Here is a 13,330-nt window from a genome sequence, read left to right on the forward strand (position 1 = left end):
TTGTCATAGCAAACTTGCTTTATACTTCATGCACAGTTTTATTTCGTTTCCAGTGTGTGATTGTGCAAGTATAATCTAAGTGCTTATCAAAATATGCAACAGGCAGTAACAGTTTCTCCTTAACATGTCTTAAGAAGAACACTTACTGAGTTTACTGTCATTGCATGCTCATTAAAATGTACAGATCACAGCTGAAAGGTGTAAAAGTTTATGTGTTGATGCAAGTTCAATCATCCAGGTAAGGAATTCCCAAAACGTCCAGATGAACAGAATCAACTTTTTGGGGTGTAAAGGTTTAGTTTTTGTCTCTAAAACTAAATACTTCAGATTGATTAAACACTTTTTCTTACTAGGAGTCAAGATTCCCCCTGTTATTCAGCAATGATACACTTAATTGCTGAATAACTGTGGTTGGCATAACATCCTCACCTTTTCAGAGAGCCTCCATCTTCTACCTGGTTGATTAGAAACAACTTGTACATTTACGCTGCCTAGGCGTAAGCACTATGATGGCGCAGGACTTTATCCTATGTTCTCTTGGACCGAATGAAGGCAGTTAGACAGATTTGTTTGTATAATAATTTATTTCAGATCTCTCACGGTCTAAGCTCAACGTGGTCCGTTCCTCTCGCTTCACTCCAGCCGTGTCTGTCCTTTATTACCCTGCTGAACATCTGTGGTATGATGACAGAAAATATGATGACTTCCCCCTCCCGTGTTTAATGTTACCTGTAAAGTCACATTAGCTATATCTTTCAATCAATAAACCATTAGATTATTCAGCCAAACGCTGAAAAGAATCCATCTTATGTGCGTATTTTTCTTTTTTCCTTGCTTTGCGCTTTTATTATATGCTGCCAGATCGGATTCTTTTTTAAGCTTTCTTCCTTGCCTTCGTTATGTGTCTTTAAATGCTCTGTCAGAACTAATAAAAACTTTCAACACGAGAACACAGCGGCCCAGCTCTCAACTCCTCCCGAACAGATCCAGTGAGGCGGGGAACAGGGCTGAGCCCCGGGGCTTAGTGGCGGGTTGCTGCAGAACGACGACCTCGGTTCTGGCTTGATTCCGTGAAACGCTGAGTTGAGAACAATTTTGCATGAGCGGATCGAAGGAACTCACCGAAGCGCTCAAATAACTGGTGGGTTTCTCGGAGCTGCTGAACCACGGTGCCTAGGACTTTTCATGTTGCTTGAAATTGCGCATTGACGTAAATGTATTGGGCACGTGGGGTCAATGGGTTGACCAGATCGTTCTGTCATAAGCAATGCTCACGGTTACCCGGAAAGCAGACTCGGACACGTGATGAGTGTATTAAAAGGTTTATTTACAAAGTAACATAGCACGTCTGACTAAATTAGGCTTGCGGAGTGGAACTGCTGCAGGAGAGTAACTGGAGTGGTCTGCGTGAAGAGGGAGAGTTAGAGGGAAGGAATGATATGCGGGATACTGTAAGTCATGAAAAATGTTGCCTTATTTGTATTTAGAGGCAGCACAGGAAAGGGTACTGCGCCCACCGATTCACCTGCTGCATGAGGCAGAACAATCTCAACCTACCCAGTCCCCTAATAACTAGTTTCTAAAACCACCTTAAAAACATTTAGAAAATCAAAAACAGGAAGAAGACAGAAAAAGTACAGAAGTACATCTACAATCCACATCCACAATAGGTTATTGTTTATGTCTCTGCCTGGTTAGGTCACTCTGACAAATATGTGACCTTAAGTTTAATGTTCACACTGAAAGCAGACCTGAGGGCGACTAGTTTAAACATACATATTCAGGCAGAACTGTCTGTTAATTAATAATTTAAAACATTCTAAAGATCAAATGTTGGACTTCCAGCCCAAACACGGGCCACCAAAAGGCATTTAAAAAGAGGAGAGCCTAATTCATCAGCAGTAGACGCTTGGAGTTGAAATCAGGGTCAATACTTCATCACTTAACGAACAGGTGAGAACTTGGATGTTACAAAGTTCAGGAAATTTAATTTTCTTTGTGTGTGTGTGTTTGTGAAAACCAACTTATGTTTAATATTCCACGTGTCTGTATTTATAATAGGTGCCTTTCCTCCCAGCAGCGAATACATCCACAACGCTAATTAATCCTTTCAGAAAAATCTTTACAATGTTCAAAGGTCGCTTGACTGATGTTCATCTTTTTGGGTAATGATAAATAATGATAGAATTAATAATGAAAACACCTTGAAACAGTCTGAAGATATTTTGAGAGTTGTTCAGAGTGAGTTTTGACAACACTAACAAAGGGAAGTGTCACTGCAAATGTTTTTGGTTCATTCACTCTTTCACAAATACCTGTGAACACTCGCGTTTTCTCCGGGTCCGCTCCTTCTTTAAAGCAGTGTTACTTTTGTTGACCAATATTAGTTTTGTCAGCGGCCTTTTTTTCCTGACGAAAACAAGACGACAACTAAATAAAAAATAGAAATGACATGGTTTGGCTCTTCAATTCAACCAGTTTCAGTTTTCACCGTCATCAAGGTCTGCAAGCATTAAAAAAAACATGGTTAGCTTCCTCCTGTAAGTGTCTGTAAGTGGTCGAAAAGTCCGCAAGTCTTGAAAATAGAATCAAATCAGACTTAAAGCCAAACCTTTAATTTCAAAGGACGTAACTGTCTTTTTCGTCTTTGTTTATGTGACATTATTGTTTCAGTTATCTATGTGTATTGTTGTTTGGTTACTGAAAATGCAATTATTTTGAAAGTGCAGGACAAAAAGCTGTGATGAAATTTCACACTTTCATCAAAGAATAAAAAGGAGATAAACATGTTCTAGATCCAATCAGATTTAATTAAGTTGTGTAGAAAGGCGAGACGAGTTTCGAACCTCCCGAACATCTCCAATCATCGGTTTGCAGGCGATCTTTGCGCAGGATGCTGAAGGATCTAACTGCAGTCTCGGCTGCTGTTTAACGGTTTCAGTTCTCTTCACTGCGAAAACTCCATAAAAAGCAACAAATTTCACGTGTGAATTTTCCACACAAGATATCTGCAAACTGGGGCGGGCTGGGACCAGAGGCGGAGCCAGACATTTGAAACACCTGGGGCTTAGCCCTAAAGGGTAGTATGCATGTGGGATTTTTTTTTTTTTTTGGGGGGGGGGGGGGGGGGGGGTTTAGAAATGACTGAAAGATTAATAGTCTCTGTTTTCAGTTTTGTTAAAAAAAGAATGGCTTCATATAGGGAAAAATATATATCACATGCAGGACACCTTAAACTAGTTTTTTAATTAAGCAGCAAGGCAGAACAAAGTCGGGGCTGTATCAAGACACGAGGACTAAACCCCAATTCAACCAGACCCAGAACTGATCCGGAATTAAAACAGGACTACAACAGTTCAAAATCAGGACTACTGAGGACTTAACCAAGACAGAACCAGAATCAGAACTAGATGATAGTAGCACTAAAAATCATCATATACCTGCACTACACTTGTTTTTTTAATTCTACCAAAGTCCACTATTTAGATTGAGAAAAGTTTATATAATTATTTAGCCTTGTTGTGCAAACAAGCCTGCATAACTTAATAAATGTAGAATTTGAAAAATAGCAAACCTAAAAAGAAACACTAGGTACGAGATGCATGAGTACCTATGATACGGTGATACTTTTGGTAAACAACCATTTGACTAACATGTGTGTCTCACCTGCTCTTGTTCCATCTCTGTTCTGTCCTCATTCTCCATCTCCCTCTCTGTTCCTCTCTCTCCCTCTTTTGTGCTGACAATCATCAAATATGATGATTGTCAGCACAAACACCTGACCGGGGTCGGGTTTTTTGTCCTAGCCTGGGACAAAAAACCCGACCGGGGTGTTCTGGTAATCCGTCCTGACAAACCATCCTACCCGTTGTTTCTGCGCAACTTTATTTTAAAACCCGATTTTAAAATAAAGTTAAGTCGCAAACCGTCCTACCTTTATGAATATGAGCTAGAAGCATACGCTGATGGGTAAAGTTAAGTGGCAAACCGTCCTAACTATTTAAATTTATGCTGGAATTGTGTGACAGCAGGAATGTGCATCAAGTACATATGGTAGGACGTTTTGCCAACGCAGGAACACATATCTGGTAACTCCGATTATGCAAAACACAGGACTGTTAATATTCCAATATTAACCCTTTCATCACACTTGGCCAAATTACTGTGACCCAAATGACTTACTAAAATCTTGTTTTTGAGATAACTACACAGATTTCGGTCATCGCGCGTAATTGGAGTGCACGCTGCGGAGACTGTTACCGGTCAACTGCCACGTGCATTCCCAAAGCCTTATAATAATTTATATTGTTCATAACTTAATGAAACTACACCAAAACACTTAAAGCTCTCTACTGCACAACAGGCGAAATCCTTCGCCTTGAGATGAACAAAGGAAGAGTAAAGCGAAGTCAGAACACTGCTGGAGACAGAGGACGGTGGGCCAACAAAACAGAATATCTTCTGGTCGTTGCAGGAAATGTGGTGGGTCTGGGCAACGTGTGGAGATTTCCTTATCTCTGCTACAAGAATGGTGGAGGTGAGTTAAAAGGATCATTGCCGAGTAGCATAAAAAAGATCACATTCGATGCTACATAATCATCTTGGTTTGAATATTTTCAGGTGCCTTTCTGGTGCCATATTGTCTCTTAGCTGTGGTGTGTGGGATACCATTGTTCCTAATGGAGACTTCATTAGGTCAGTACACTCAAGAAGGATTTATCACCTGCTGGAGGAAACTGTGTCCACTGGCACAAGGTATATTTGCTCAGTTAAAATATTAAATCAGCAGGGAAAATAAGAAATTATATTTGAAGTTTTAAATGCTCATGTTGTATTAGCTCCACAGATTACAACATTTTAACCATCATTTTTATTTCCATCATAGGAATTGGATATGGAGCTTTCATAATGAAACTTTATGACTTTAGCTACATTTTAATACAAGTCTGGGCTCTCTTCTACCTCGTGTTTTCATTCAGCTCCCAGCTGCCATGGGTCAGCTGTGAGAACACCTGGAATACAGGTAAGGCAACATTCAATCAGCAAAAAAGGCATGATATTAGCAACAGTTTTAGATTTGTAAATATATAAAAGTAAGTCGCAAGAAATGACTGTAATCACAACATAATCCCCCCCGAAATAGATGTGAACACTCATAAGAAAACAGTATAAACACAAAATCAGTCTTTCCATTTTCAGCTTTGTATATTTTTATCTATCATCTTCTTTTATCTATCAGGCTATTACTGTAGTATAGCATAGTATATTACTGTAGTATAGTATATATAGTAGTATATAGCAGTATATAACAGTTTACCTCACATTAATGGTTAAATTGATTGTTTTCCTGTTCCACCTGGAGTATCTCTTCAGGGAAACTAAACTTATTATTCATACAGACATGTATTTTAGTCATAAACAAATTATATTCTTTAACTATAAATACATCAACTGAATAAACTGAATATATATGTTTGTAAAAAAAAAAACACCCAGCACGCCCCTGCGGGCGGTTTATCCTTCAAGCTCGGGTCCTCTACCAGAGGCCTGGGAGCTTGAGGGTCCTGCGCAGTATCTTAGCTGTTCCCAGGACTGCGCTCTTCTGGACAGAGATCTCCGATGTTTTTCCCGGGATCTGCTGGAGCCACTCGCCTAGCTTGGGAGTCACCGCACCTAGTGCTCCGATTACCACGGGGACCACCGTTACCTTCACCCTCCACATCCTCTCGAGCTCTTCTCTGAGCCCTTGGTATTTCTCCAGCTTCTCGTGTTCCTTCTTCCTGATATTGCTGTCATTGGGAATATATATATATATATATATAGATATAGATATATATATATATATATATAGATATAGATATAGATATAGATATATCTATATATATATAGATATATATATAGATATACATATATAGATAGAAATAGATATATATATGTTCAGTTTATTCAGTTTAGTTTAGTTAGTTACTGTTGTTACTCTCTTGGAACAACTGTGGCCACATCTGCTTACTACACTAATATTATTCAGTCTGCTGAAGGAAATATATGTAGTTTGTTTTCCACATTCAGACAGCTTTAACACATTCTGGTGCACTCTGTAATAAATATATGGCCTTTTTTTTATACCAAATTATGAATATTCATCAACAATTGCCTTCTTCCTGCAATGCAGGGACGTGTTCTGCTTGCACCTTTTCACCTACCCGACTGTCATTTTCTTTATCCAGTTTTGAGCTTACTTCAGTATTTCAAATATCTTCCATTATTAGTAAGGTAAAGTCAATGACATGTCAACTTGATCCACTGCCTTCCAATCTTGTTAAACTTTCCTTCCCCTCTCTTGGCCCACTTATTACTAATGTTGTACACTCCGTCCTTATCTCTGGTTCTGTTCCAGCACTTTTAAAAACTGAAATACTTACTCCAGTGCTGAAAAAATGGTTCAGACACAAACAATTTAAAAATGTAGAATCTGCCTTTCCTTTCCAAAATTATTGAACAGTTGGTTTATTGGTTCATAAACGCCTTACTGGAAATAATTTAAATGAAGAGTTTCAATCTGGTTTATGTTAATTTCCAGTGTAGAAACAGCTCTTGTGAAAGTTACAAATGATCTTTTACCTGTAGGTGATTCCAGACTCATCACTATTCTCATTCTCCTTGATTTTAATGCAGCTTTCGATACAATCTCCCATCATATCCTACTCTATAGATCAGCCTCTATTGGCATCAACAATATGGCACTTGCTTGGTTTCACTGATACCTCTCCAGTTGTTCACAGTTTGTGCAACTGCATACACAGATCACAATCCAGTTGATTAATTCAGTTTATCTCTGCCTTTCTGCAATAATTTCATTTAATTTCACTGTTATGCAGATGACACCCACCTCTATTTGTATTCCAAACCCACTGCCACTCCCCCACCCACATCTGTTTTTGAATGTTTGTTTGAAATTAATGGTAATAAATCTGAATGTTTTCTTATTGTTACAACATCTACTCTGTCTAAACCTAACAGTTTTTCATTATCTACCGATAATTCCCTTTGCATACCTTCCTGAGTCTGGATTTCATCATTGATAGTGCTATCTCCTCCACAGCACCAGTGTTGGGAAGGTTACTTTTGAAATGTATTCCACTACAGATTACAGAATACATGCCCCAAAATGTATTTTGTAACGTATTCCGTTATGTTACTCAATGAGAGTAACGTATTCTGAATACTTTGGATTACTTAATATATTATCATGCTTTTTACAACTAATGAATGTCCTGTTCCTGTGTGATTCATTACTATTACTGAAGGCTACTCGCAGGCTACTCAATAGCAACTAGATTTTTAAATCTTAATATAAAATGAGTAACAGTAGGGTGGACATTAGGTAAGGCTGCACTTTTTGCAGCGATCTCGTATAGAAAACTATTCCGCGCTTATATAAAACAGATCCGCGGCTCCGAACTGTAGTAAAGGGACCTCTGGTTAACACGTCGGTTTCCGTGTCGGGCTCATAGCCGAAAACTAGCTTTACTTTGTTGTCTTGGTCAACTTTGCTGGCGAGAGACAGAGAGAAGCGTTGAAAGGCTGCTCCAGCGGAACTTGTTGTTTCGGAGGAAAACAGGAACACGGTGTACACTCGAGTCTTAATAGCTTACTTACAACTGGGCTCGTCAGGCACTCTTTTTTGGCTGCAGTGGTTATTATTATATTTACATGCTTCCAGCTCCCGTTTCTGCTCGATGACAACTCGTACTTTTCCACTCACCTTTTTTTCCCTCCCTCGCTCATAGATACATAACGTGTACGGCAGTCCATTCTCCCTGCAGCACGGACTACACTGCCCATGAGGCTACATTCTTTAGGGCTATGTCTGTAACACTCTGCTATTGCCTTCATATTAAATCATTTAAAAAAATATTTCTTCACGTCATTATGAGACTCGAGATTGAGACACAGGCATTTGAGCCTCTTAATGTGTGTTTTGTTTGGGTTTCCACCTGTGTGGAATTACAAAAAATAGAGAGGGCATAGCCTAACATATGAAACAGGAAAAGACTGCCGTGTAATCCCTTTATTTCAACAAAGTAACGGTATTCTAAATACCACCCTTTTAAACGGTAACTGTAACGGAATACAGTTACTCATATTTTGTATTTTAAATACGTAACAGCGGTACATGTATTCCGTTACTCCCCAACACTGCACAGCACATATAAACAATATCACCCAGTCGGCCTACCTTCATCTTCGCAATATTAACTGCTTTCATTTCTCACTTACTCAAACAATACTGCCATACTTGTCAATGCTCTTGTCATATCTCGGCTTGATTACTGTAAATCTCTTCTCTGTGGTTAGAATTCTAGAATTTTTTTATGCTTTAGTTTTGGGGTTTTAGTTGTGTATTTTATTCCCATTTAGTGGTGTGTGTGTGTGTTTTTAAATTTCTGTACTAATGTAAGGTGACCTTGAGGCTTTTGAAAGGTGCCTATAAATAAAATGTATTACTATTATTGTTGTTATAAGTTACTTATCTCACCCCAATCCAGCTAACTGTCTTGGTCTTTACTCATCTAACGGGACTGCAAATCTAACCAACGCCACCTCTGCTGCAGTCGAGTTCTGGGAGTGAGTTCAATTCACTTATAATTTAAAGAGCTCTCATGAGTAAAGTTTGAATTCTGATGCAATCGCTGCAAGTTTCTTTATAAATCCACTAATTACTTTAATTGAACATAACAAATTATAAATTAATTAAAAACATGATTTTTGTTTTTCCTAATTTTCCCTCTCTGAGGCGTCGGATGCTGGGTATGTCTGCAGGTATCGAGGAAATGGGCGGTGTGAGGTGGGAGCTGGCTCTTTGTTTACTGGGCAGCTGGGTGTTCTGTTACTTCAGCATTTGGAAAGGTGTCAGATCTTCTGGAAAGGTCACTGGAAGTATTTTGATAACTTTAAGCTGAACTCTTTTTTTGTATCACAAGATTTTAAATAAACTTATTTTTTTTCTTTTCAGGTAGCCTATTTCACAGCCCCATTTCCCTATGTGATACTCCTAATACTGCTCATTAGAGGGCTCACTTTACCAGGAGCATGGGAAGGAATTTACTTCTACCTGTATCCAGATGTGAACCAGCTGGCTAACCTTGAGGTATATTGCTTACTTAATTTCATGTACACCATCGTGGTTGCCAGCATGACAAACTTGAATAAATACCATTAATTTAAAAATACTGATTTCTACTGTTTTCTTTTTTTGGACTCTGCTGTAGGACCTTTAATTGAGCTAACCAACATATAAATATTCCCATAAAAACCAATTTCAAATAGAATACAGCCTTTTCTGGTACATGCATCTGATATATATATTTTTCTGTTACAGGTCTGGATTGAGGCAGGCTCTCAAATATTCTTCTCCTACAGCCTGACGATGGGGACTCTAAATGTTCTGGGCAGCTACAATGATTACAACAATAACTGTTATAAGTAGGTACAAGTTACATGAATTGTCACCTTTATTGGATTTAAAAATAGGTTTAACTATTATATATCCAATTATATGAAAAAATACAGACTTTATGATTGCTTTACTTTGCCCCCCAGAGACTGCTTTTGGCTGTGTCTGCTGAACAGCGGAACCAGTTTTGTTGCTGGGTTTGTCGTCTTCTCTGTACTGGGATTCATGGCAGAGAAACAGGGTGTAACTGTGGATGCTGTGGCTGAGTCAGGTATAACTTCTTGTGCATATAAAGATTCAGAGTGAAGTCAAGGTTTTAGGCTCTTTCAGCTCTGTTGATGTATTTTGAAGCAAAAGAGTTCTGAAAGCAAGTATTAATTCGAACAAGGTTTTGTATTAATGTTTTATGGTGAGTATAGACTTCGTTCTTGTTTAACTGTGATTCACAGGTCCAGGTCTGGCCTTCATTGCTTACCCTCAGGCTACAGCGATGATGCCTTTGCCACAGTTCTGGACCGTCTGCTTTTTCCTGATGCTCATTCTGCTCAGTGTCGACACACATGTAGGAATGTTGTACTGACTGTTTATTAACTAACAACTGTTCAGTTGAATATAAACCTGAAAACAGTCACTCATAATCCTGTCTCCAGTTTGTGACAGTAGAGAGTGTCATCACCTCCATCAGTGACTTGTTTCCGACATTGTTTCGTGCTCCAGTGAGGCATGAGATCTTTGTCTTTATCTTCTGTTCAGCCTTCTTTCTCATCCATCTGACCATGGTCACCGAGGTAAAAAATAACCAAATAAATGCTTAAAATGCTGGTTGTTTTTCTAAGCTTTGTTAATTATTAAAACACTTTCTCATTCTCCGCCAGGGAGGAATTTACATATTCCAGCTTATTGATTACTACGGTTGCACCAGAGCTTGTCAGGATTGTATGGCTGTTTGTCAGTGTGTGGCTATAGCCTGGATTTTTGGTGAGTATTTGACTACATATAGAAGACATTACCGTAATGAGCAGATGGTCACAGATGGTCAAATGCTGAGTGAGTAGCCAAGTAGAAAAATAGACGTAAAACCCAAATGCAGCACATAATTTATTTGATTTTCAGACAAAATGAGTAAAAGCCACACTGAGCAAAGTAGGATGACATTTTTACTCAGTGTCTTTCTTACTGTTGAATTATAAATACTGAGCTTAACTGAGACGTGTGGCTCCTGTAGAGGTTGCTCTAGGCTTTTTTGTGACCTTCCATGAGTCACCAGTGTGCTCCTGGGGTACTTTTGGTAGGCTGTCCACTCCTGGGAAGGTCCACCACTCTTTCAAGTTTTCTCCATTTCTAAAATTGTCTGCCCCCGTGGTTGACTGGAAACCCAAAGCTTTTAAAATGGTGTTAACTGCTTTCCATAAATGGCGCAAAATAAGAAAAGGGTTTATACCATATCTTTACATGAACCTCTGAACTTCCAACAGGTGCTGATCGTTTTTCCAACATTATTCAGGACATGGCAGGACAGAAACCATCTGCCTTCTTTAATCTGTGCTGGAGATACATCATTCCTCTGCTGACACTTGTGAGTCCAAAACATTGATAACGGATGGATAGGTGGTGATACATTTTAACAAGTTGATCACAATTTATGTTTGTTACAGTTTCGAAATTTAACTGCATCAAAGTGAGATGGCAATTATTCACTAGTCTAATCCTCATTACTGATTTTAACGTTGCCATCATCTCTTTCAGTAATTATTGTAATTATGGGATATAACCATGTAAGAACTATGTATCTAAATTTTATTTTGTGATTCACCCAACCTTTCCAGTCTTCCTTCATCTTGTACCTCGTTGATTATCAACACCTCAAGATTAACAACTCGTACGTTTACCCAGACTGGGCGTACACACTAGGATGGGCCATGACTCTGTCGTCTGTTCTCATGGTACCACTGTTCGCAGCTGTACAGATGTATTTAACACCAGGCACCTTCAGACAGGTCAGTGCTCAGTGAAGATACTCCTGCTATTTTGCCACACACTGTTAACACCGACCTTTTTCTTCTTCGTTTAGTAGAATCAATACATAACATTTAAAAGAATAAAGCCAGCCAGCTATGGTAATTCACAGGTGTGACACTGCGTGGCTTAGTTCAAAGGCAAGTTCAACAAAACTTGTTAACCCATTAATATTGTTTAATTTTACAAAGCTGACAAATAGGCTCGTCTTTCAGTGATGGTCTTTTGTCCTATTTTTCATGGCTTGAGAATTAGAAAAATGTAAATATTTATCTTCATTATTTCATGTTATGATGGTTCGACCCTCCTCTATCACAAATTAGCACAGGTATGCACTGGGAGTTTATAAAACTGCAATATTTTGTAGAGGTAAAGATGCAGGCTTGATCTTAAAAAAGCATGGCTCTGAAAATCTGGTAACTTTTAGTTGTATGTACAGCTGTACACTATGATTATATGCTAGCAGTTTATTATAGACTTTTAGACAGTTAACTTTATTACTGTTGAATTGAATTGAATTCAGTTATATTTATATAGTGCCAAATCACAACAACAGTCGCCTCAAGGTGCTTTATATTGTAAGGTAGACCGTACAATAATTCATACAGAGAAAAAACCCAACAATCATATGACCCCCTATGAGCAAGCACTGTGGCGACAGTGGGAAGGAAAAACTCCCTTTTAACAGGAAGAAACCTCTGGCAGACCAGGCTCAGGGAGGGGCGGAGCCATCTGCTGCAACTGGTTTGGGTGAGAGAAGGAAGACAGGATGAAAGACATGCTGTGGAAGAGAGCCAGAAACTCATGACTCACACCTTACATAATCAATCACATAAACCTACCGCAGTCATGGCTGAATGGCTTAATATATAATCACAGCCAAGTTTTCAATGTATTAACTAATCAGTCGTCCTTTTCTGTGTTCCAGCGTTTGCCCATCCTTTGTCGTCCTGCTGAGGAGACAGTGAAGCAGACAGAAAATGAGGGAATGAAACTAAGTCGCGACAACTGTAAAGCTGAAGCCCTTTGCGGGGACCGTGTTTCCAGTTCACTTAAAACTTAAGGTTAAAAACCTTTTCAGCTCTCATGACTTTGTAGTAATCAGCAATGATTTATTAATAAATTCACAATTAAATGAAAACAAACTTTAATGGTTGTTCATTTTGGACATGTCTCAAGTCTTTTGTTTTAGCACACTGTCTATACAAAGAACCAGTTACATACTCATGTTGTTAGCATTTTATAAACTTTGTAAATTCGAAAATTACATTTAAAAGACAGTAAAAATATTGACGATAAGCAAACAGGGTTTCAGTATTGTCTGAAATAACAGCAAATGTTGATGATACCAAAAGTGTAATTAAAGTGAACTAATTAGATTTTCGACAGCAGAGTTAAAGTAGCCTTTGAGCCTCCCATTCGCCAAAGATTTACATGGGAGGCATTTAGATATCTACAGATGTCAGCTAACTAAATGGTTTTAGTTAATTAAAATAACATTGAATGAGTGCACACACAGTTGATTATATTATTAAATGGATGTTTTCAATATACTCTGCACTGTATACTGTAAATATATATGAGAATCATAGTTTTTCACATCTTTATGCAGAGTTTTTTTTTAGTTCTCACTGAGGTTCTGTTGTATGTGATACTGTTAGACAAAGTATTTAGTCAGCAGGTCAGCGATCAAAGTGCTTATCAAACAATGCAGCAGCTATGCCCGTTACTGCCTGGTGTGAGTCTGATCGTGTCACACATCCCCCAGTGTGATTTGATTGGTAAATGAATGAGCTTGCATAGCCAGCCCCTTATTGTACCAGGTGAAGTCTTTGACATCAAGATGAACAGTGGAAG

The 13,330-nt window shown here is 38.6% G+C and overlaps 1 protein-coding gene across 4 annotated transcripts; it reads left to right on the top strand.

Annotated features, from left to right (window-relative positions):
* Positions 1 to 948: 948 nt before the first annotated feature.
* On the top strand, positions 949 to 12,573 carry LOC113011233 (sodium- and chloride-dependent GABA transporter 3-like). Of its 4 annotated transcripts, none has more exons than XM_026150673.1 (15): positions 949 to 1,141; positions 4,364 to 4,537; positions 4,621 to 4,755; positions 4,886 to 5,023; positions 8,550 to 8,628; positions 8,798 to 8,930; positions 9,017 to 9,151; positions 9,383 to 9,486; positions 9,604 to 9,728; positions 9,907 to 10,019; positions 10,108 to 10,245; positions 10,333 to 10,435; positions 10,933 to 11,033; positions 11,284 to 11,454; positions 12,402 to 12,573. In XM_026150673.1, the coding sequence occupies exons 2-15, from the start codon at positions 4,384 to 4,386 to the stop codon at positions 12,534 to 12,536; spliced, it is 1,764 nt and encodes a 587-aa protein (XP_026006458.1). In that variant the 5' UTR covers positions 949 to 1,141; positions 4,364 to 4,383; the 3' UTR covers positions 12,537 to 12,573. The 4 variants fall into 4 exon arrangements, with proteins under 4 accessions (XP_026006458.1, XP_026006461.1, XP_026006459.1 ...); XM_026150676.1 differs by having other exon boundaries at positions 1,076 to 1,141; positions 4,475 to 4,537; XM_026150674.1 differs by lacking the exon at positions 949 to 1,141 and adding an exon at positions 1,242 to 1,451.
* The last annotated feature ends 757 nt before the right edge of the window (positions 12,574 to 13,330 follow it).

The sequence above is a fragment of the Astatotilapia calliptera genome, chromosome 18, assembly GCF_900246225.1.
Source record: "Astatotilapia calliptera chromosome 18, fAstCal1.2, whole genome shotgun sequence".
NCBI lineage: Eukaryota > Metazoa > Chordata > Actinopteri > Cichliformes > Cichlidae > Astatotilapia > Astatotilapia calliptera.

What these genes read in the sequence shown, in the direction of transcription:
- LOC113011233 (XM_026150673.1), top strand. Translation starts at nt 4,384, where the DNA reads ATGAACAAAGGAAGAGTAAAGCGAAGTCAGAACACTGCTGGAGACAGA. An exon ending in CTGCTACAAGAATGGTGGAG is followed by an intron (nt 4,538 to 4,620) that starts GTGAGTTAAAAG and finishes GAATATTTTCAG; the next exon opens with GTGCCTTTCTGGTGCCATAT. An exon ending in TACAACAATAACTGTTATAA is followed by an intron (nt 9,487 to 9,603) that starts GTAGGTACAAGT and finishes TTTGCCCCCCAG; the next exon opens with AGACTGCTTTTGGCTGTGTC.